The sequence below is a fragment of the Panthera uncia genome, chromosome D2 (assembly GCF_023721935.1).
Source record: "Panthera uncia isolate 11264 chromosome D2, Puncia_PCG_1.0, whole genome shotgun sequence".
Lineage (NCBI taxonomy): Eukaryota > Metazoa > Chordata > Mammalia > Carnivora > Felidae > Panthera > Panthera uncia.
The window spans coordinates 35,685,133-35,710,708 of NC_064818.1; the positions used below are offsets into that span (position 1 = coordinate 35,685,133).

A 25,576-nucleotide genomic window follows, 5' to 3' on the forward strand; every position below is an offset into this window, starting at 1 on the left:
CACAGAGCACCTTTGTGATTAGAACCATTTGCGCTCCTGGTAAATTGGACAATTGCTGTTTGTTGAGAATTCTGACTTTCTGTGCTTTTGTCTGCGACTTTCACACCTCCAAGACAGTCTCTAGCACAACCCTGTATTGGCTCTTAATTGCTTGATTATAATTAAACTGAGAAAACACACATATACACACATTCCAATAAAACGCAGGGAAGTCTGGTGGATTAGAGTACAAAGCCATTCTGAGGGACTCCTTTTCTAAGAAGGGTGGCCATGACATCAGAAATGATAGGATTTTCCCCGCTGACATACAGAAGCAGGGCACAGTGATCTGCAATGAGAAGGCGAAAAAGAGAAAGAACCCTTCCACCTGACCTTCCTATTAATCCATTTTTCATGGATTAGCAAGACAATGAACTGTAGGGAAGCTGGTGTGGGCATTCAAACCTAAAGCTGTTAACAAGACAAGTCTGGAGAGTAGATGGATTGTTCTCTAGGCTGACATTCTTAGGACAGACCAGAAAAAGCCCACTGCTGCTGCCGAGATGACACAACCACAAAACAGGGCTCTGAGCTCCCACCTCCCCGAGATAGACCCATGCATGGGTCATCGTTGTCATCATCGCCAAATGCATTTTGCATCATGCGTTAGGCAGGATCCCAAATACGCAAGGCTATTACCTAGAAGAATGCAAGATGTTGTTATAAACAAATAACATTGTTTATTATATTGGTAGCATTCACATTTCCTCATGGCATTTCATAATAATAATGATAATAATAGTAAGTAACTATTGAGTCCCATGTGGGTTTTACTCTTCAGTACAACCCTAGGGATTAGGGTCAATCTCATCTCACCTTCTTAGATAAAAGAGAACTAAGGTGTAAAGAAGCCAAGCAGAGCCACATTCGTAGGGATGACAGTACCTACTGCCTCCCATGATGCCTTTCACACAGCACATGACCATCCCTATCATGATGAGCCAATAAATATTCAGAGATTTAAAATTCCATCCTTGGTTCATATTCTGATGAGGGTTCTAGTTGCTTCGATGTGTCCCTAATTTTAATTATCAAAAATAATTAGGACCAGGGACTGTATCTTCCCAACATCCAGTTAGGGAAACCCATTCCTGGCAAATGTAGTTTGGGACAGAAGTGAACAGCATGGATTCTGTGGCCCGTCACTCACCAGGATGACTTTCTCTATCTCCTTGGGTGCGCACCAGTGAAACATGCCAGTAGAATCATACTTCTTCACGTTAGAGTCCATGTTGTCAATCTGATCATTGCCAGGAATTAACAAGGGGTCATGCCTGGGGAGAAAAGGACAAGAAAACCTAAGTGGAAAATGTAATAAATTATAAATGGAAAGTGCCCCCTGAGTTAGATCTCAGAGGAGTTGAAAGATGCACAGGAAGTGGCTGTCACTGAAGGCCATTCTTTTGCTTACAGAACCCATTCTTTGAAAGACAACTACCCCAACTGCCATCGCCACTTGGAAATGCAGGTGACCTTTATCAGCTAATAATTCTACCTTCCCCTCCTGTTCCTATTTCTCTAAAATGGCCTTCACGTCATTCTGTGGATTTAGCCTCCTTTTCGTGGATATCCCTCCCTCCTATTCTCATTTTACCAGCTATCCAATCTCCCCAGTGACCGCACGCATGCACACACACACACACACGCACACGCACATGCACGCACTCACACCAAAGGGTGGTTATTAGCATTGGCAATGAAGAGGAAGGAATAGGAATAGAGCCTCATGCTGACTGACTGGCATGAGGATGGAAAGCCAATTACTTGCTCTTTCTGACTACAACTTCTGACGTGATGCTCTTCGCAGTAAAAGCTTTAACAGGCTGCACTTTAAATATTTTAGCAATTTGCCCAATCAGATTTTGCTCTCCCCGGCTGAAGCCCTTTAAAGATTCAGCAGCATGTCACTTCAGAGCAGATTGACTACCAAATGCCCACATCTGGAATACATGATTTCAATACTAAACAACACCCTCTCTCCTTGCCGTGACAACTGTATTTGCACTAACGGTCCAATGACGGTCTCCCCCACCCCCACTTCGCCTCCCTGCTGCAGCATTCCTTGGATGGGAGCTCACGTTCAGGTGCATCTTAATAAACTTGTCTTGAATTCACTCTCTTGCCTTGTTTACTGGTGGAAAGGGAAGATGCTGCTCTAGAGACTTCCCCTCCAGTGGGTTGGCAGATCTTCGCCAACAACCTTAGGAATTATAATAAAATCAGGCAGGTCTAACAGGCTTACAGCATAAGAAATATACTCCTACAGCTTGGACTATGTCCATTGTCAGGTTCCATCTGTGATAGTGATTTCATATTCCCATTTGGGGGGAGGTCATTTGGGTTTCTACAACATTGACCGCATATAATTGGGACAACGTTCCAGGAATACCTAGCTCTCATTGCAGGGGAACTATCTTCCCTAAATAACACTGCCAATTTAAGACAGAAAATATAAATAGGTTCAAATTCCAAAAACTTACTATCAAGTGATTTTACCTTTTAAGTTATCTATTTCAAGCATCCAAGGGTAATCTTTATTGAGTTTTCAGTATTTCTCCCTCTGAAATTTCTCTGATGCTTCTCACTTATATATCCACTACACAGAGTGGGACAGGAATGGTCCACAGACCTAGAATTAATCTTTCAAGATATCTATTGTGATTCCCCTCCCTTCAATATTCCTTCCACCCTCACTCAAGATGGGAAAATTCTCGCTGCATTTATTTATTCCTGAGAATTTGCTTTTAGTCTATACCAAATGACAAATACCCTGTGAGGCAATCCTGCAAAGTTACCTTCAACAAACATGCTGGATTACTATAGGAACTGTCATATCTAATCTTCAAAGGGGAAAAACACTCCACCTTGGAATAGCGGCTCAGTAGCTGAGCTGTTGGGAGGTCTTAAGGTGTTGTAAACTACCAGGCCACCTTTCAAATACTGAACTCGGTCAAAACTGCTAAAATAAAATGGCAGTTTCTCTTAAGAACTGGTCACAGATCAGGGCAAGATCAACTTTTGATTTTTTTTATCCTTGAAGAATCTTCAATAGTTGTTGTAGATACCATCTGGGATAGGTAGGTGGATAGAAACCACCAAAGAGAAGAGATTTAAGAAAATGAACAGAATGAACTCTTCCCAGCCCTAGAAGAACATATTTTGCAAGAGGATCTTAATAAATTTACCTCAGAGAAATAGAGCCAGGTTCAAATTCTCTTGCCCAGTTTATTGGTTAGAGAGGAAGTATTATCTCAAGAAGGTCTGAGTACTGCCCCTAATGTATTCAGGATTTAAAAGACAGCCAGGACAATATTTACATAAAATTTGCAAGCAAGCAAATGATACAGCAAGCTGGCCAAAATTCCTTCTAGAAAATATGTGTCTTGGGTGGAAGAACATACATTCGGGTTCCCTACCTTTTTGGGAAAGAATCATTCTTTGGTCACAAAGGCCTCCAACTTTCATCTTAGAAAAGTAAATAAACAAGGCTGATGATCAGTCGTCCCTCAATAAGAAGAAAAAAGACAGCCTTTTGTTTTCTTTTTATTTTTTCTTAACATTTATTCATTTTTGAGAGTGAGAGTGACAGAGCATGAGCGGGGGAGGGGCAGAGAGAGAGGGAGACACAGAATCCAAAGCAGGCTCCAGACTCTGAGCTGTCAGCACAGAGCCTGACACGGGGCTCGAACTCACGGGCTGTGAGATCATGACCTGAGCTGAAGTCGAACACTTAACCTACTGAGCCAACCAGGCGCCCCAAAAAGATAGTTTTTTAATGTCAAGCCTCATTAAACTGGGGCTAGGGTTTGGAGAAAGCAGGTATAATTTTTCAAAAAAAATCCTATTTATTCTTGAAATAGAGTTGATATACAATTTTATATTAGTTTCAGGTGCAGTTTGACACTAGGGATGTGAATCATGATTGTGAATCACTGGAATATCTAGAAGCATCAGAGAAGTCTCAGTGGTATGCCTTGTTGCAGTAGGTACTCCCTACACACCTCTCACCCTGGCCTGGATAACTTAAATGTATCATCCAAGATATTCCTCAAAAAGTTTTATCTGAAGAACATTAAAAATCTCCTCAAACAAAGATATTTTCTTTTCTGGCCAGCAGGGTACCTGGAATTCAAACTTTGATTTCTTAAATCGTCAAACAACCAATAAACATAAATTTTCTATTTTGATTCATGAATGGGAGATATCCTAATGATGAAGACACAGTCCCTAGTCAAAAGGAGGGTCATAATACAGCAAGAAAGAGAAAATGTCAATCAATAGTTGTGATACACCGTGATGAGTGTCATATCATGCAAGGTGGTATGATAATACCAAGAAAGAAACTGTTAATTGCCTGGTATTTGAGAAACATTAAGGAAGGCTTCCCAGAGAAGGTAACATTTTATCTGAGCCCTGAAAGGTGAGGAGCAATCTAAGCATATTTTAGTGTTGATCCACTAGCAGCCATTAGAACCTGCTCAGAGAACTGAGGCCCAAATGAGCCCACACATGGCACCCCCAACCACGGTTGAAGATGTTGGCTGTGGTATTGGCCCAACCTGAGGTATAGAAGACTCAGGCCAGGCACATTAGCTGTCTTTTTTTTTTTTAATTTTTAAAAAATGTTTTATTTATTCTTGAGAGAGAGAGAGAGACAGAGATGAGCAGGTGAGGGGCACAGTGAGAGAGGGACACAGAATCCGAAGCAGGCTCCAGGCTCCGAGCTGTCAGCCCAGAGCCCAACGTGGGGCTCGAACTCACAAGCTGTGAGATCATGACCTGAGCTGAAGCTGGATGCCCAACTGGCTGAGTCACCCAGGCGCCCCATACAGTAGCTGTCTTCTGATGTGCAATGGTGGTCATCGAATGGAAGATGGAATCCACTGATTGTGTACAACTGATTCAGAACAGGCGACGAACCATGTGTGGAATTTCAATAGAACAAAAATCAAGTTTCCAAACACAAAGAATGTTATAAAAAATGGAAGGTTTTAAAAAAAAAATGACATGAGTTGTGTCCCAAGGCAGTGGATTTCTCATCACTTGAGACATTCCAGAAAAGCTGGGATATAGAGATTTCATTCAAAACATTGGGTGAACCTAGAAGACTCTCAAGGTTTGAAGCACTGTTCTCTCACTGAGGAAGACAAGGCTAGGATTCTGAAATACTTGGCCACTGCCGGACATCAAAAATCCAGAAGGCACTAAATAACTGAAGAAAGGTTGTTGTTGGAGCAAAGATGAGAGATAGGAAGAATTAAGACTGATCACTCTAGAGTTCCATGAAGGACCATAACTGTTTTTCCATCTGGGAGGAATATGATTCATTCCAGCAACACGAGCATCCATAACAACTTTGAGCCAGACAGGATAAATTTCTTTACCATGTCTGTTCCTGTAGTAACTTCAAGTGGCTTAGGTTGACTTGAACTCCTGAGAGGTCTCTGACATAGGTGAACAGTGAAGAGCCAGTTGGCTACAGGAACATGTGCTGCTAAACTGAGATTGATGGAGCTTATACAAACAAAAGAAAGTTCAAGCATTTGCCACTGAGCACAACAACCAACAGTGCCATGGTCAGAGGAGGCCCAGGAGAAGAACCTGGCAGTTTGTTGTACACAGAAAGGAAGACCACCAGAAACCTCTCTGAACAAAGCATCCCAGCATCACTGATTCACAAAATGATTAAGAGAACCCATTCAAATGTCCTCAGACAATTCCTCAATGACCACTTAGTTGGAATCAAGGGCAATACTAGATATTGTCTTTCCTATCTTAATTATTTTATACATTTGCCCAACTCACGAAGTAATCTCAACTCCCATAAAATGCACCATAATTGATTCAAGGCTCATTTGTCATTTACCACTGAGCCATGTACATGCGTTATTTTAGGATAACAGGAATGCCATGAGGTGAGGTCTATCTGCTGCAGAGTTGTTAAATGGGCATAATTTTGTCCCCCACAAGGTCTGTACACTGAGTTTACAAAGTCTGTAAACTCTCAGTACCTCAGGATGTCACTATATTGTACAATATGGCCTTTAAATAAGTAATTAAATTAAAGTGAGGTCATTAGGATGGGCCCTAGTTGAATATGGCTGCTTAATTTATAAGAAGAGGAGATTTAGACATGGACATGTGCAGAGGGAAGACATGTGACATGTGAAGATAGTGGTATAAGACAGACATCTAGAAACCAAGGAGAGAGCCCTGGAACAGAGTCTTCCTTCTCCTACTCAGAAGGAACCAACCCTACTGACACCTTGATCTTGCACTTTCAAAATCCAGAACTATGAGAAAATCAATTTCTGTTGCTTAAGACAACAATAGCAAATATCTTACTTAAGACTACAAGAATACATGGCAGAGCCTTAGGAAACTCATACAAGAGTCCACCTTGAAAAAGGGGCATGAAGTATCAGATATCAGTCCCTAGAAGGAACCCCAGCTGCCCTTCTTGTGCTTCAGTCTCACCTATTCACTTCATGGAGAAAAGCATCCTGCCACCAGTTTAGGAATACGTGGAACTATACCAGAAATACACAATATCTTATTCAAAGAGTTTGGGCCATGTCCCTTCCCTCCTCAGCACCACCTCACCCCAACACACGTGTATAATTAGATCTAAGAGGGAACTTCTCTCTAGTCTTTAACTTGTATCCACATTTTTGGATCAATACCTATGACAACCCAGCTCAAAAGAAAAAGGAAGCCTGTGCACCAGCTAGTTAATGTATTTATCTGAACCAAGAGTCGTTCTCCAAAGGGTACATTTTGGGGGTGGATCACTGAGGGCGGGAAACCACTATTTCCTTAGTGATGATATGGCACAGTGGCTCCACATCTTGGCTTATCTACCACTTGTTACATTGTGCTTTGCCTCAATGTCTTCATCTGTAAAATGAGTGTTAATCACCATCATGACTTAATGGATTCCACTTGAGGACTCCATGAGTAAAGTCCTGTCATGCGCTTAGCATAGAACCTGACACAGAGCTTTCCTTTAAGAAGTGCTAACTACCATTATTATTATCATTCTTTATACTCTGCTAACAACCAACCCATTTCTTTGTAGCTCTTCTGAAAGGAGACAGTAAAGGTAGAGCACTTCAATAATACAAATGCAGAGTTACTACAATTATTTCTACTACTGTTGCTACTATGAGTGGCTAGCCACTGTGAGTTGAATTGTTACAAATGTTGCAGGGCTGAAATTTTTACCTACCTTTTATGATTTACTCATCAAGGTAACACTTGCATGTAATTTCTGCTGTGACTACACATTTGTGTGCCTGGGAAAGAGACTGGATAAGTAACATGGCTAACGTGGCTCAGCCAGAGAGAGGAGAGGCAAGGTTTGAACAGACAGGTCTTGACCGGAAGCCAATGCCACTTGGCCCCGTTCCACCCCCTACCACTTACAGGAGGCAGCTGGATCTTGTTCCTTCTCCATTGCAGAGCCCTGAAGTACAGTGCCCTGAGCTGCAAAGACAGGCAGACCAGCATGGCGGGCATTCATGAAATGCACAGCTTGTGTGAATAATCAGTACGAAATTGCCCCAAGAGCCTTTGTCAGGACAACGTGCTAAGGAGAGCCTCAATAATCGATTAAGCCTGGGACAGCTTTTGCCTTGTCCCGGTATCTGAAGGCTCTGTGCAGGAATACCCTCATTTTTATAGCAACCAAGGAGCTCCAGTGAGTTAAATTTTTCATATCTATGCTTCTTGAATCTTAGCTCACACCTCCAAAGTCCACAGCTAGAAATTAAGTATGCCTGACTTCAAATAAAGAATAGAAGATCATTGTTTTGAGGGTTTGCAGAGCAAGGAATGCCACTTGCCATCAATTAATCTGAGGAAGTGAACTAAATGCCCTGCTACAGCAGAAACACAAAAAGCTTGCCTGGAAGACAAGTGCCTAAAGCAAAACCACAAATCCCTTTTCTAGCAAACCTGCTGTGAGGAAGCCGGTATTATATTTTAAAGAGCACAGTTCCCCTTCCAGGCAAATACAGCAAATCCCAGTTTTTCTGTGGCAGTGGGTTCAACACTGGCCTTCAGAAATGTACATTAAAGTATAAGTAAACAAACCAAAACACACACACACACACACACACACACACACACACACACACACACAAAAGGAGGGGGGTGAAAAAGGAAAGTTACAACATGCTCTTTGTTCTTTTTTTTAAGTAGGTTCAAGCTGGAGCCCAGCTCAGAGCTTGAACTCAGGACCCTGATATCAAGAGTTAGATGCTTAACCAACTGAGCCACCCAGGTGCCCGGTAATATGGTTTCTGAATTGTACCCTTTACTTGCTTGAGCTTTGGGGCTTCATTTATCATCTCATAGAGGCTCTCTCGTCATTCCACGCATCCCATGTAGGCTGAGGCCCCACCCTGCAGTGGTCTCCCTGGGAGATCAGAGGCTGGATAAAACGTGAGAGAATTTTTCAGCCCTCTGCAGGCTTCTTGTCCCGGTGGCAAAAACTAATTCTGTGGGGTGGATCTATCAATGTCAAGTGCCATTGTGGATCTGTTGGGATATTTTTGAGGCCTCACAGTTTGTCTCATATGTTCCCCCTGAAGCTTCCCTCCTCCATAACCAGAGACAGTTGTTTTCCCTTCCTAGGAGTTCCTATAGAAGTGAGAGATGCTCCTTCAGAGATAATAATTTGCATTTTTGTCTCATCCATTAGATAAGGAGCTTCCTGAGGGCAAGGAACTCCTATTTTACTCTTTAGCAAATTTCCAGAACCCAGCAGAGGACACAGCAGATGCTTAATAAACAACCAACTAACAAGAGGAACTGATGAATGATCTCTAGTCTGACTCTAATTCCTTGACTCTTAAGCCAGTCAATGCAAACTCACCAGACCTTTTAGGGAGACCAGAAAATGTGCCCAGTGACAGTTTACTCACCTTTGATATCTTGAGACAGTTTGCTGTGGGAACAACCAAGGCTCTTGCACTGTTTTTCGCTTTTCAAGGACTATATTTGAAACAGGGCATCTTGATCTAAAGGGAGACTCTGAAAACGGGACTTTAACTGGCCCCGCTGTCTGGAGTGTTCCTGGATCCAGATGCTGTAGCTGATCAGCAGGGAGGACTCATGTTTGATCGCCAGTGGTGGTCAAGACAGGTGTTCTGAACGAAGCAACTATTCAGTGCTCCACTGTCAAGTCTGAACATTTCTGTAAGGAGAGCCCCTATGACATCAGGTTTCTTTCACTGTTCTGACTTACGGAGGCAGTGGTTCTCATACCAGCTGCATCAGCATCACCTGAGAGCCGGAGAGAAATGCAAATTCTCAAGCCCAGCCAGACCTACTGAATCAAGCTGTTTTACCAAGATGCTGTAGATGATTCTGATGCATGCCTAAGTTTGAGAACCATTGCTATAAAGTGTTGCCCAGATGGAGAAACTATATGGTTTGAGTCAGTCCTACCAGAGATAGCAACTGTTTGCAGCATACCGACTAAAAGGCTATGGTTCTATCCAGCAAGGCCAGGGACAGAGCAATGCAAGCAAAGTGTCTAGGTGCGGAATTTAAGGAGGCACTTCATATGGCTCACCCTAGTCCTGGACCTCTTATCTAAATGGATAATTACAGGACTGATGACAAAAACACATCCAGGTTGCCCACCCTGCCTCTCTGTGACTCTCTGGAACCTGAACTGTTGTGTCACTTGATGGGGTTCCCAACATGGATGCCACACTCATATTCTCTCTGTTGTTGACTTCCACTCCCATGAGCTAATCAGCGAATAAGCAAACAGAAAAAGGCAAATGAAATATTAGTTCTTGTGAAGTACGCTTAAAAGTCAGTTTTCTAGTCTCCTTTCTTTTCATTTTTTCTGCCACTCCACGAAAGAAACAAGGCAGTTAGTAACTAAGTCCTGTTCAAGAACGACAGGCCATGCAAGTGAGTGTCTGACTGTGCTGAAGAGTGTCTTAGGCAGACCTCCTCAAAAGGGCTCATAGCTGGGTGTTCAGCACCATAAATAATCTGCCTCATTCTGGGGTGTATTTCATTTCTGGGTGGATACTATTTCCTGCTATGTTGCAAGGACACTGACTTGGCTCCTACCTTGGCTCATTCTTCAACACTGCCCTCGCCCTCCTGTGTAATGAGCATCTCTCCTGAGACACAGCTGTCCCCAATTCCCCCCCACCCACCCAACCCCCACCCCCCACTAGATGGCCATCTCTGGAGCCACCTTGACAAAACCAGGCTCTTCAGGCCAGGCTCTAGCCACTCTGTCAAAACTAAAGTCCCTTTCAACTTCTCTGTATCTATCTACATACATTTTTTTCCCTGCCTAACAAGTAAACAGTCAAGAGCTACTGCCACCTGATACGTCATCTCTTGGTAGGCAGCCACCACTCTAAAAGCAAGAAGGAAATTACTGCCTTTGTGTCTGGGAGACAACCTGGGAGGACTGACAGATTCTTCCATCCTAGAGGAGAGCGTGCACGATGCTCTCGAAACGAGAGGTTGGGATAATAACCCTCTGCTGCACATGCAACTTGTCCAGAGACCTGTGTCAAATCCACCCAAGCCCTGGTATGATAAGCCCCACTATTTCTTTCTTCTCCAGTCCTGTGAGGGCCTGTCACTTGCTATTTGTGCATTTAGAGGTGAATTTACTTGGCTAAGCTGTCCCTGCCTTCCTTCTTCATTCTGCCAGTTGCAAAGAACAGCAAGAGTGGCATTCTGTCCCCAACTTGGACTGGGCTCAGGAAATTTTGCCATTTGCTATTATGAGAACCTCTCAAGTTGGCAGTCCTCACCAAAGACCCTATAAAAGGTATGAGGTGAAAGAGAGAAATGGGCCTTAACAAGCAGATGAGTTTATTTCAGTTGATGATCAGTAAATGCCCAAGAAGATAATCTGTTTTCCTCAAATCATATTTCCCCTCCTATTCAGCAAACTGATCTCTAATATTTTCTAGGTCTCGGGACATGAACTCCCCTCACCTGTTCAATTCCTCTGTTTTCAGTATTGCCAGTGATCCTTGCTAGCCTGGCTGTGGGCCATCTCTTCGGTAAATTGTCTATCCAACACATCCTACATGAATCGTCATGGCTCATGGCCCCTCTATCTTACTCCTCCAAGTTTCCTAGGTCCTGGAGAAGCAGGTGTAACATCAACTGATGTCAGGAATGCTGTGTGTCCTTCTTGGGAAGAGTGGGGCCCACTTCTGCTCCACTATTCTATAGGAGACCCTGAGTGGTGTGGCACCCAAAGGACCTTGGCAGAGGCTGGGGCTGGCTGGGCCTTCCCTTCACACCTCTCTATTTCTGTAACGTGTGTCTTCACAAGGCTGCCCTGATGGAGAGTCCTAAACATCTCCTGACAATGTCACCAGTGATCCTCCCAAAACACTGCCTCCTCAAGAACTTGCAAAGGTTTCCCAATGCCTATGACAGACAAAGGCTTACATAAGTAGGTGCAAGAATACTCTCATACTTCCAGCTCCAGTTATGTCACCCCAGGGACCCCTTGCTCCAACCACACCAAGCCTCTTACAATGGCCCGAGCATTCTCCTTATTTCCTCCATTGGACAGAACAGTGAAAGAGTTCATAATATGGGCTTAGAAGCTAAACCACCTGGGTTCAATCTTCCTAATTAGGTAAGACTCACCAGATTCACTAGACTTTACATCTCAGTTACTCAGCTTCTGCATGGGTAAAATGGGGGAAAGTATAATTCTTACTCATGGAGTTATAGTTAGGACTCAGTGTGCTCAAAGGCATAACACTCTGGGAATGGTGATCCCTGGCATCCAGTACAATGAACAAGGGTAGGTATTGGTATTACTAGAGAACTCTCCTCATCAGTCAGGGGTAGATTTAATAAACCTTCCTTCACAAACCAGCCTCAGCCTCCCAAACTAGGGGTAATGACATCTCTCTCTGTTCTCACGGCCTCTGCTAGTACATCTCCAAGCTCCTTCTACTCTATTTTGCCATACACGCTTGTCTGTCTCCTACATTAAACTGTGATCATTTTGAAGACAGAGACCTACTCTAACCCGTCTTACTTTTCACTCCTCAAAGACGTTCTAGGCCTTGAATACAGTAGACTTCGATAAACATTTGCTGGGTGAGAATTAATCTGAGGAAAGGAACAGAAACAGCTGAAATGCACAGCATTTTGGGGTCCCATTTGAGAATATGGTGCGAGAGCCCAGACGTTTACTCTGTACTGCCTACCCAATGGAGAAATATTCCTAGGATCCAACAGAATTTGTGAATACAACTACGTGAAGGTGCCTGTGGAAAGAACTGAATATGATTGTAAGCTGGGCAGGGATTGAAGCAGTCCATGAATCTGCTTCAGTTGTAGTCAAAGTGGTGCCCAGTGTCCTTTTTTTTCCCCCCTAGAGAGTCTTTCTAGAGAGCTTTCATTTGATGTTCTGTGGGGTCTGTGAGACCCCCAAATTAAGAACACTTGACTTAGTTATCTAGAGACAATATGCTTGCCCTCTACGGCCTTGCAATGGAAGGGAAACACAGCCCTCCTCCCAAGGCACAGACTCAGTAGCAGAGACAAGTGGACAATGAGTGCTTGTTGATTTTAAAGGGAAACTAGGAGAAACTCCTTAAATCATTCCATGTTAAGAGACCAACAAGGAACGCGAATAACAAGAATCTGGGAAACTCCATGGCCCGCTCCTCCTTTGGGGGATGGGAAGCCAAAGGTTATCTGTCATGACACAGGAATGCCTGGCTTGGAGCACAGACGGTTGCCATTTGGTTCAGTCTGGCTGCGAGAGTTGTTGTCTGTCACAGTGACTAAAAAAACATAGTGCATCAGGATCCAGACACACAAAACGAAGCTGTTCACCTAATGACTGTGCCGAGAGTTAAGTGACACTGAAAAACCAGGGTATGTCTGATACCAGAACAAAGGGGAGACAAAGACCATCAGTGCAGAGTCCCGGCAGCATTTCATGCTGGCGGATGGTTTGCAAGAAACCCTCGCGCAGAGCCTGTTTTATTTGCAGAAGCCACAGTGGTAAATTAAAGCCCATCCTAGCCCATTCTGGGCTCTCCGGTTTCTCTTGGAGCTGTTCCTATCACTGCCCATAGGCCACTAAAACCTTTCCACGTTCAGAATGATTGATTCCGCTCAAACAAGCGAGCCGCAAACTCATGTCGAAAAACTCACTTCAAATAAGTCATTAGCTTCCTTTATGGATTTTTCAGGTCATGAGGAATAGGACCTAGGAGCCCTATCTTCTGCAGAGGAGAAAGGGAGTATGTGAAGAGGTGGGACGACCTGGAGAAGCCACCAGATGCTGCATGAGCCCCTCTCTCTTTTCAGTCAACAAGAGATGTATAACAGAAACAGGTCCTGGCAACCTCACTGTCAGGGCCAGGTATTCCAACCAAACGAAACAGCACATGCTGGAAGTGAAGGGAAAACGACGGCTCAGCACCCTGTCTTTGTCTCCAGAGCACTTGGGACACAGAAAGTCATGGCAAGGAAGGAGTGTCTGAGACTTTCTGACTCCTCATGGGACAGGCTGTTTCAGCTGAGCCGCAAGTGAGACCGCGGTGGGCAGGTGGGAACAGAAGTAGCTGTGGCCGTTGCGGTAGCCCAAAGGCACCAATACCAGAAACCCAAGTTCCGTAGCTTGGCAAGCTTCGGCTCACCGCCTAACCCACGTTTAGCAATTCTGATGTACCACGGAGCAGACAGCTCCAGCCCGGGATGACTGCTCCCTCAGTCCCTCTCCAACAGGCAATGAAAGCAAGACCCACTTTGAAAATTCTCCCCCATCATGCAAACTGACATAGGCATGCTTTTCAAAAACCCACAGCCAATCTGTTGATCATTACTTATTTACAAAGGCCTTCGGGCAGAAAGTCCTGTAAAAACCATACTTGATACGGTATACACTAGCTTTTTCTGCTTGTGGAAAAAAAGTCCCCCCAAGGCTACCTCAAACCATCACTTTCTATTGCACATAAAATGTAGCGTGTAACACTAAAGTATTTAATATATATGGTATAATATATCTACAGGAAAGGCATTTGTGTAGAAGTATGTTACCCTGGATTTGGTAATTTGATGTTTTGCTGAAGGCTACGACTTAAAAAAGCTTCCACCTCGTACAGAAGACCTGTCATCTTGGTACCCAAGAGCCAACAGAATAAAGAAGTACCCTTAAGCAGCAAAACTTTGACACAGCTTTGAAGCATATGAAAACAGTATAACGTCTCAGAATTATTATTACTCAAGATCAAAGAAATGAGCCATACTTTACATAGCAAACAGGGACAGGGAATTTGGCTCCAAAGGTTTCAGATTTTTCAGACTTCTCTTTATTTATTTATTTGCTTCTCTAAATTTAGGCAAAAGAAGCGCCTGGGCTTTTCTCTACTTTAAATGGATAAAACTATTAGCATTAGATAAGGCGATTACCTAAAGGTGAGTAAATAGGAAATGAATGGTAGCATGACAACTGGCATCGTAAAAATGAGAAGCTTGGCAGTTGGTGCATTTCATTGCTCCTCATAAAGTGTAAACAAGCATGTAAATCAGCAACACCCCAGCAAGATTGAGCGAATGGGCAGGCAGAGGACTGGTAAGGAAACATTTAACAGGAAGAGATGATCATAACGGAAAAGGACATGGGGCCAGGGGCTTCCTCCATGGGAACCTGTGCCCTGGACCGCATGGAGGACTGCCCCGTCTGTGTCCCAGAAGGGTGGCCGTGGAAGGCCAGGAAGATGCGAGTGAATGGAGGGAGGGAAAAGTAGGGGGAAGTGGCCATAATTGTATTTCAGTAATCAAAGGGAGGGGAGCAGCCAATGGCAATGAAAAGAAGAAAGAAACATCAAGATGGCAGGTATTTCCAAGGCAGTTATTATTCAGGGGTCACTCTTGTTTCATCACTGGGGTGCTGGAGAGTTAGGATGTTGGAGGAAATAAGCACAGGATTGGCAGATGAGTCGAAGACAATCTGGGGAAATGAAAGATGAAGAGGCCCGGAAGAGAAACCTGCAGAAGTCTGTCGAAATCTGGTTTCATTTGCCATTTCTGAGAGGAAGCCATAGTCAAGACAGAAAGAAGGATGGGAAGGAAGGAAGGGGGGAAGAGGGAGGAAAGAGAGGAAGTGAGGAAGGAAGGAAGGAAGGAAGGGAGGAAGGGAGGGAGGAAGGAAGGAAGGAAGGAAGACAGAAAGAGTACACACACGCCGTATTTCATAATTAATACTGCTTTTAGCCTGAGCAGAACTGGATTACTTTTGAACTTTGCTTTGGCAAGTCCACAGATTATTAGACTTTTTTATCAGTCAAAATCAATTAACAGAAATTTGATTTCAATCGACAGGATAAAAGGAAGGTAATCTTCAGGTTCATTTTTGATTGTGATGATACATCTCACATATGGCCTTAAGTACAGAAAACAGTCCTCGGAGGGACTCCAGCAGAAAGAGACTTGCCGGAGGCAAACTAACCACATGAGTTCCTCTGATTGGTTGCCGCCGTCATTAGTGCCACTGCTGTTTAGGAACTACACATAGACAGGACATGGTGACAGCTAAGACTTTAAAGCCTATGTATTTTTCAAACAGCTTTTCAAACTGTTTTTCATGACAGAATTTTTTCAGCTCTATCATTAACTGCTGACAAGCTGACAGAATAAATACTCCAGCCTTTAAGAAGCCACCTAACGATTGGTCCCCTCCCCCCCCTCGTGCTTGCTGGGGAGGGGCGGCTCCAGGCCTGGGCAAGGCGGGGAGGGGGCCGGGAGAGGAGGAGAAGGCGCTCAAGGGGGACCCACATGGCCCATGGCCCCTCTTCTTACCTCATCAGCTTGGGTGAGGAGCTTGGTGAGTTCCGCATGCCTCCGTTCCGTTGCTTTTTTTTGGGGGACAGTGTTGATGGCGGCTCATCTTCAACTGGAAATATAGGCAGCTCATGAGATTATGAACAGTTTGAGGGCAGACCGTGAAATACAGGCAAGCTATCAAAGGACACACACTCACGGCTCAGTCACTCACTAGGAATTCATGGCTGTCTTTTAGGACCCAGTGACAAAGACCAAATGCGTTAGTCAAAGAGGCCGGCTTCGAAAAGGTGAAACCATCACCCCTTAACTCTCCAGCCTTTGAACATGCACTTTAAACAGACTAAACCAGTTTGTAAAAGCCCTACCATAAGAAAGGAAAGAACGCATGATTTATCTGTATATAAAATATATTACATATATGGGAACACTCAATCATTTTTCTTCGTTAATTTTAGTTACTTTGTTGAGTAATTGAATGGGTTTCCTCATAAGCAAAATCAGAAATAAAGTTGTATGGGAAATAGCAGCATAGTAGCCGCCAACCAGCTGATTCTACAAATAAACCAATGTAGCTGGTGCCTAATCCCTGCATGCCAGACGAAGAGCCTTGGAGAGAGGCAAGGATTTGAGGACTTGACAGCCAATGTTTCAATCAGTCAGGGCTGGGAACACTGATGCATGCTGGCTCAAGGATCCATAGCCCATCTCGGCTCTTGTCCCCGTACCTCCCTAGAGGGAGAGCATGTGGGGTTGTGCACAGAGGATCCTTTTTTAACTCATTAAGACTGGGCTGTGAGTTTGGAGAACCAGGCCGGAGAAGAGTACCCACATGAAGGAGGAGGTTGCCACTGAATGGTATCTCGGATGATGTGGTGGGGGCAGGGAGGGAGGGCAGCATAGGGGGTTGGAAACCAAAGGCTGTTTTCCAAATGTCTAAACCACACAGATCGCTAAGCAATATGAAGGTTCGCTCACAAACAACACAGCACACTCTACTGCTTTTGCCCAAAGACACCCGCTAATAAGCTTTATAGATGTATTAGCCTGCATCATGCTTCTTTTTAAGAGAACTGCTTGATAATTAGCAGATGCGCACCCAGCCTGTCACCCAAGGGCATCAGCGGCAAAAGTCTAGCCCTCCTCTCCCCACCCCCACAATTCAGGCTAAAGCTGTAATGTCAAGAAGGAAAAATAGGATCCTTGGATTCTTAGAGTTGACTGCAACACAGACTGGGAGGAAGCACCCTTGAAACTCAGAATGCACGGCCGTTACCTTAAAGCTAAGAAGAGAAATATTAGCAGTGATGACATCAAAAGAAGCTTGACATACGTTAATGGTGTACAAGTCTCGGGTGGGGGGACAATGCCACCTCAGCTACTCGAGAATGCCCAGGAAGACCCATATCAGGACATGCATTATATGGTACTTTCCTGAAAACCCTAAATAAATTTAGTGTTACCATACATGGTTCCAAGGGATCATAATAATCCAACTATCTTCCAAACCTGCTTCAGAGTGTCCCACTTCGTAGGTTCCCCTAATCCACTGTTAGTCTGGGGTCATCTATATTCTGGCTGACACGTGGAAAGGGAGCAAGAACGCGGTTTGAGGTGAGAGTGATTCCAGAAGGCAAGGAAGCACCTACAAATGCCCACAGCCCACTCACTCCAGCAGCTGCTCCCCCGCCCCATTCCCCCTGAGGCCCAGGCTCAGGCTGCGACCCTATCAGTCACTTAGGGCTCCAGGCAGGAACTATGTGGCTGGGAGGATATCGCATCTTATCAGAAATGAGTATCCACAGCAAATCACACAGAGACTAAACAGCACTTAAAAGATTAAAGGAAATAAATACAAGCCACATAAATGCTATTGAAAAAAATCACTTAGAGTTGATATGCATCTCTCGGCAAGCAAACAGGCACTCTGAGCTTGACCTGAATTCATCTTCCTTTCACAGGATAGGAGGCCAGGCATCCCAGGTTAATAATGGGGTAGAAAGGCAGTGAGAGAGGGAGAGAGAGAGACAGAGAGAGAGGGGGAGGAACAGGGAGACAGAGAGAGAGAGAGAGAGAGAGACGTGTGTGTCTAAGTATACTTTGGCGTTTTCCGCATCTAAGGATGGGGTAGAAAGTCTTGCATTGATTCCACCCATAATACAAGGTTGCTTTTTAATATGGACCGCCTACAGTTGTTGTACTGTGTTCAGGGTGACGTCAATTCATTGAGTCACAGGACAGACTAAAATAATGTGTGCGTGTGAGTGGGTCTAGTGGGGGTGAGTGTCCTTGCTTCTCTATCACACAGGCCTCCTTAGGCTTGGAGTGACATATCCAAAAAGGTTCTTCACCTAATCTAAGCTACTATGACTTAGCTTCATTCAAGGACCCCAGATGTTACCATGGTTTTGTCCAATTTATACGCTGAGTCTATTTTAGTTAAGACCTGAACAGAAGTCACACTCATTGGCGTTTCTGTTGGATACCTCTGCTTAACTGTTGTTTCCCCATTGGCCCTGGACCTATAATAACCCACTTTGGTTAAGCGTGGGTTATCCTTGCACCTTGTCACTGTTTGTTTACCTGCAGCGATCTTCAAATGGAAGACATGTAAGTTACCCAGCTCCAGGGAGACACTTCGTTCTAGTGCTAAAATTATACCTCCTTCTACGCAAGGAAACTATTTATTTTCATTGCAACTCACAAAGATCATCCATCATAATCATGCTGCATTTAAACTGGGATTTGTTCTCTTAAATGAAACTCATGTTCAAAGGTTTCCTCCTGCACTCACAGGCGTAGAAATGCAGATCTGTTCCCTGAAGAAATGGGGTGGGGGGGGGGGGGAAATGTCTTCAGCTTAAATATATGAACGTTGGGTAATGGAGACCATTACATATGGCTTAGATCCCATGAGAGAAGTAGTGATAACTTCTTTCTCATAAGTAGGTTATAAACCATATTTAATTATTAGCCTTTCTATGGATTCTATCAATTTCTGCATATTTAAAGAAAGCAGACCTAGAAAAACTTTTAGTTAAGCTATAAAATATAATTTTCATTTCATGGCTTCTGTGACTACACGAAAGGAGTAAAAATTGAATTACAAAGGAGACTTAAATTTACTTACTTTCACGAGATACAAACGTATTGAAGTAATTGGCCAGCACCTCCTATCAATGCACATTTTCAGGCTCTTACTTAGACTGCATTTTGGCTAATTTGGCTAATTACAATACACCTCTGTCTCCATCATTTTCACCTGCACCACACTGTGGACGATATGATCTCTGAAAGGAACCTGACTTGCCAGCTTCTTTAAAACACAAACAAGTTCAGGAATCTTACGTGGAATTTTTATAGGAGCTGAACTCCATCCAGTCTCCAAGTCCTCATAAAATTCAAGGGCTTGTTTTTGCACATCCCTAAGTATAACACTTAATGTGCTGTTGTAACTTCCCAGAGCTCACTTGTCTAATAGGCACTGAATCTAACAGTTTTACAGTTTGGGAAGACTCAGTGCTAGAAAAATGTCAGGCAAGTCTAATGAGGCTTCAGATCCCTTGGTTTGCGCTAGAGTTTAATTTAAAGTTACAATGATGTTTTAACATGTTTGCTTATACTTGACTAAAGAGGATTCATTATTTCAATGACATAACCTCCAGACAATGTTCTGGGAATTGATTTAAGATGTGGTGGTAATTCCAACAGCCTTAATGCAGAGTCGAACATCTGTAACAACATTTTACTCGACTCTTCATCGGCATTCTGTTTTCAAGCGAAAGCAAGGCAACATCTTCCAGAAACACTGGCCAGAACTCTGGGCTTATTTCAAGATGATCCTATATTTTACTGGATTTTTTTTTTAAACAGAAATCTCTTTTTTTATTGGCCTCGCCAGCTTGCAAACACTGTGTCAGGGTTACCAACGCCTCTTTGTGGGCCTTTTGAGTAAAATGGGGCCAGGATTCCACCTTTCAGCTTTCCCAAATAGCCCAGTGCTGACATGTGATGGATCTTATGCTCAGCTCCAGCCTGGGGCACATTCCTTCTTCCCTGTTTCCTCCACAGGGTTTAGGGGGATGAGGCCCTTTGACACTTAAAGGTGAATTTGTTGGCTGGAGTTAAAAAACAGTTCAAAGCAAATAAATTCGGAAATGCAATAAAAGGCAAACAACCCATAAACATGAGTCGACTGGCTATCTCCATTACGTTATGAATCACCACATCTGGAGAAACCCACAGCTGCACACACTTAGTAGGTCATTAGTAATGTCATATTCACACTGGAATCACTCAGAGTGAGCGGCATGCAAAGTGGCTTGAACGCAAAGGCATCTAGCTAACAGGGCTTCCGACTAAAGTCTTGAGCAAGCTGCTAGTTTGAGGGCAGGGTCACTTTAATTGTTATTTATTGTTTTCTATGGCTTTTCTCTTTGGTCTTTTGCTGCCCAGCAAGCTGAAGGCATGCTGAAACCAACAATAGTACATCTTTCTTCTTCAACTGAGCTCAGCAGGTTAAGCTAGAACACTAAGGGGTGCAGTTATTAAAATAAGGATGGGCTCCAGAACTCCTTCACCTGGCTCAGTCACAAGCCGAGAATTGTGAGTTGTGTCCTTGAACTCAAATGGGTCTTTGGGATAGCGCGATCTAGCTGCAACCTTGACTGCCAAACAATAACGAGAAAAAGAAAACGGAAATGAATCCTCTGCAAAATTTTTCATTAGGAAAGTTCCAAACAAGTTTTAACATTGAATAGAATGATCGCTTTACATGTAAAGGGAAGTTTCTTCCTCACAGCTGAACTGCAGTTTTTCTTTTTCTTTTCTTTTACCCCGATGGCTTCTTGAAATGCTTTTTGCTGGGTTTTTGTCATCAACGTCAGAAAGGATAATATGTCAGAACAATATTGTTTGTGAAATAATTTCCAAAAACCTACAGAGGACCCTTCTCCCCTATGACATAATACACAGACACCAAAAACTCAGTTTAGCCGCAAGACCAGACCCATTATTTCCTGAAGTCTGCTAGAATGCATCCTACTGACTAATCATTATATTGCAAGTTATCAATCTTCAATGTTAAAGTGTCATTTTCATCCCACACCGCAGGTTTGGTCACTTGGCCATGATTGCTGCCTAATTTGTATTAAATGCCATAGGTTTGCAACTCCTAAGAAGGAAGGATGTGTAGCATCTCTTTGTGTCATGAGTGAGAAAAAAAAAAAAAGTGGGTGTGTGTTTTCCATCTTTCAAGATACAAATCTTGTTTTACTAAAACTGAGATTCGATCAAAAAGAATGAGATCCTGCCATTTGCAACAATGTGGATTGAACTTGAGTGTATTACGTTTAGCAAAATAAGTCAGAGAAGGACAAACATCATATGATTTCACTCATATGTGGAATTTAAAAAACAAAGCAGACGAACATAGGGGAAGGGAAAGAAAACTAAGAGAAAAATAGAGAGGGAGACAAAACATAAGTTTGTTCTCTCTGAAACAGAACAAACTGAGGGTTGCTGGAGGGAAGAGGGTGGGGGATGGACTAGATGGGTGATGTGCAGTAAGGAGGGCACTTGTTAGGATGAGCACTGGGTGTTATACGTAAGTGATGAATTGCTGGGTTTTACTCCTGAAACCAATACTACACTGTATGTTGACTAACTTGAATTTAAATAAAGTTTTCTAAGAAAAGGAAAATAGGAAATTTTGCTTCTGGTATGTGTCTAATTTTGAGGATGGGGTAGAGATGGGAGAGAGACGTATAGAGGCTGGCAAAAAAGTGTTTAGCGGACTTAAAGTGTATATTTTATTTTAGTTTTTTTAATATTTATTTATTTTTGAGAGAGACAGACAGATGGTGAGCAGGGGAGGGGCAGAGAGAGAAACAGAGGCACAGAATCCAAGGCAGGCTCCAGGCTATGAGATGTCAGCACAGAGCCCAACGCGGGCTTGAACCCATGAGCTGTGAGACCTGAGCCAAAGTCGGACACTTAACTACTGAGCTACCCAGGCACCCCTTAAAGTGTGTATTTTAAATTTAAGACTGTTTACAATGAAAGTAAACATTTGGCACAGGTAAAAAATGAACTAAAATAAAACTAGGGTAAGGAGAGAGGGTAAAATTGCCAGACTAGGGATGTTAACAGTGTGCTTCCTACTTTCTGTATGTTTACCAAACTTTCTCCCCAAGAAAAATCATGTTAAGTCACAGTAATACCGTAATTTCCCAACAGGTAATTCACAATGGACAAAACTCCTAAACTGACCCAACCTCTCTCTAATATGATGGAAAGGCTTAGCCTTTCCCCAGAAAATCTGGGCTAGTTAACTCTCAAGGTCTTATAATGTGGCCACAAAAGAGCAATCCACAGAATGGCCCCTGCTTCCCGGAAGGATGTCTCCTGTCTTGTAATCATAGACTACCAGAACCCTGGCTGCCTGTCACACAAAACAGACAGGTGAGAAGGTGCAGATGCTTCCAGAAGCAATGAAGGAAAACAACAAGAACAACAAATGTCAGATAAATAATCCACACTGCAAGTTTGGTTTTATAATTGCTGTATAGGAGCACTTGACTGTTGGTTCAGGATGAATCCCATAAGTGGGAAATGTCATGTGCCCATCAGTGAGATTGAGCCACTAAGGAGGCTAGGACACAGTGAGGCAGGCATCAGAGCCAAGTTCTATGCCTAGAGGGTCATAAGCAGGTCATGAACATGGGGAAGTTATAGTGGGTGATATCCTTGGAATGAGGGCTTCTGGTCTGAAAACCTTGGGATAACATTCATTCCCCCCAGAAAACTGGTGAACATTTTGCAGTATTATTGATAAGACCAATCCATAAACCTATATTTTGAAAGATCATGGGGAATATTGATACACAGATGAAATACGAAAGGATGAAGGACACTGTCTCTCAAAAGCAACGCCAACAATAATAATATTTCCAGCACATAACATATGTAATTCTCTATAATTGAACAATCACTTTATCATTTACATTATCAGGCAGGATAATTTCACAACTTCTAGTCGAGGAATAGGAAATACATTTATTTGGAAAATCTAGAGGATGTGGGTTGAAAATAACACTAACCTGTCATTATGTAAAATGAGGATGGAAAGTATCTCCAAGTGGCCCTGCAGCCCCAGCACAGGCACAGGAGCACCTGCCCCCAGGTAGGCTGAGGGGGGCAGGGAGGGGAGGTTTGTTGGAGCTTTTTCGTTTCTGGCTTTTGTAGAGCTAATAGGAGGATGGGGAGGGAGATTTTAAGGAACAATAGGTTATGTAGAAGCTAATCACAGGGTGTATTTCTGGCTCTATTCACTGCCTGGGAAACCTGAATTGTGTAAGTTTGAGTCCATCAACACAGAGTAATGAAAGAATTCAGCTCCTACATGGGAGAGAGGAAAAATACTATATAAATATACTAACAGAACCCACATGACCTGGATTGCAATGTTCTCTACGGAAACACTGCAGACCTAATGGATCCTCGAAAATCAAACAGGGTGGATTAGATGTTACCTCCCGAACCCATGTCCCCCTCCCCATCTCAAACCATAAGCCTCATGTTCTATATGCATCCCGGTAGGAGTCCAACATTCATCAAAATGCCTTGTATCTAGAATCTCAGCTCGTATATCTTCGCTAAAAACTTGACCTGCTGTAATAACCTGCCCAATGCTCTGCTCTGCTCTGCTCGGCATTTGGTAGAAAATTCCTTTTGGAGATCTGGTTGCCTTTGGCTCTTTCTTTTTTTTCCTTGGAACAGATTGTTTCTATCGTCTCAAGAGCAAAGAAAAGTCTCAAACGAAGACTAGATATTAGCTTCTCAGAGATAAAACACAAAGGTAAACAATGGAATTCTAAGCGCAAATACATGACTAAAATGAGAAATGCAAGAACTTCCTTGAATTAATGCTATGGAGTTTGGAGATTGGGAAGGTAGTAAAAGATGGAAGATAACTTTTACTTTGAATCAAACTGTGAAAAAAATATACAGGAGTCCAACCAAACAGCCCCTTATCAACTTTCCTTTCCTTCTTTCCCTATTCTTTAACACCAATGAGATGCTCATGGCTTTGAAGCCAAAGGGTGTATCTGACTCCTTTCTGTAGCCCTGGCATGTGCAGTAACTGTTGGTGGGAGACAAGTTTCAGAGTAAGGATGAGACTTGCCAAATGCCCGGCATCAAGAGCTGCTTTCTTCTTGTATTTCTCGCGTTCCAGGGTCAGCAAACTATATTCTGGAACACGTTTTTGTATAGTCCATAAGCTACAAATGTTTTTACATTTTTGAATGGTTGGGGGACAATCTATGAAGAACGATATTTTGTAACACATTAAAATGATAGGACACTCAAATTTCAATGGCTATAAATACAGTTTTGTTGGAGCATGGCCACATTCATTGACCTACTGTCTATGGCTGTTTTCACTGTACAACACAGTTGAGAAGTTGCAGTAGAGATCTAGTGGCCCACCAAGGCTGAGATGTTTACTAGCCAGCCCTTGATAGAAAAAGTTTGCTGATCTCTGCTCTCATTACTCTTCTCACATTTTCCTAGCCGTCCGGTTTCCAAAAATGACAATGTGTTTCCCCATATGCCACGATGGCCAGACAACAAAAGGAACACGCATGGAGCCCACTTCAAGTGCACAGATTTGGGGAAGTCGGGAAGGGCAGAGGTAGTTTAGTAGTTCGAAGGTCCCTGCTATCCAACCTGCTGGGGGTCTGGCAGGTCCCCTTGCATTTGGGGAAACCAGTCAGGTGAGTTTCCCATTTTCCAACTCAAGCGAAGTCAGATTCATCTACCCTGCACTTTGAGAATCCACATCGACCATGAGCAATTCCTTGAAGCTGTCAGTATGTGCTGCAAATCCACCCTGAGAGAGCCCGCACAAGACAACAGATTAACCATTAGACTAGATATGTTGAAAATATACAGCTTCAACCTTTCCCAGCTAGCTCAGAGCGATATATAGATGATTATTTCAACCGTCAGCTGCCGCATAGATTTAAACCCCTGCACAATAACTCCTGGATTCATCTGCCCCTTGTCAAACTTGCACGGCTTTAGTTGGAGGATACATGGTGTGGCAGTTTCACTGTGAATCCAGAATGATCCAGACGGCTGCTGTCTCTTTGTTAACAGGAAGCCAAACTGATGAGTTTGTAATGCATTTCTTATCAAAGGTAGTTTCAGAAAAGAAAATGTGCCCCATCAGTTTGGTTAGAATTTCACATATAAGTAGATTATGGGCTTAATCAGAACATCTCTGTTATTTTCATGAGGAAATAGATAATTTTGTATCCATCCCATTAAAATCACTTTATACTGATGAATTATGTATTTATAAATTTATAATTATCTTTGATTTTTTTCCCCTCCTTTCAGGATACTTAATAAAATCATCAGCTAGATCCCAGAAAACAATGGTACTTCATAGACACAAGCATGGTAATATATTTTTTTTAAGTTAATGCCGATCTTTTTGAGCTGTGTGTCTAAAATGATCATAGTGAATAAAGGGATTGTAATTTTCAACTCGTATGTTTAACAAAGACAAAATGGACTGTAATGGAATTTATGGAGCCTGTAAAGGAACTCTTTCTCTAATATGGTTTATTATCAAATAGATTTGGATTTACTGTAGGATAAATCAGGCCCCACTGAAATGTATCTAGAGAAAATGACTATAAGGTCCTGAACA

General features: G+C 43.1%; 1 protein-coding gene across 1 annotated transcript in view; it reads right to left on the minus strand.

Annotated features, from left to right (window-relative positions):
* The window catches only part of KCNMA1 (potassium calcium-activated channel subfamily M alpha 1), a 507,394-nt gene that overhangs the window by 75,937 nt on the left and 405,881 nt on the right, over positions 1–25,576 (minus strand). Inside the window, exons 19-20 of the mRNA XM_049645990.1 lie at positions 15,874–15,967; positions 1,190–1,313 (exon numbers count right to left, since the gene is read on the minus strand). Of these exons, the coding sequence (XP_049501947.1) occupies positions 1,190–1,313; positions 15,874–15,967 (218 nt within the window). The remainder of the gene's footprint in view (positions 1–1,189; positions 1,314–15,873; positions 15,968–25,576) is intronic.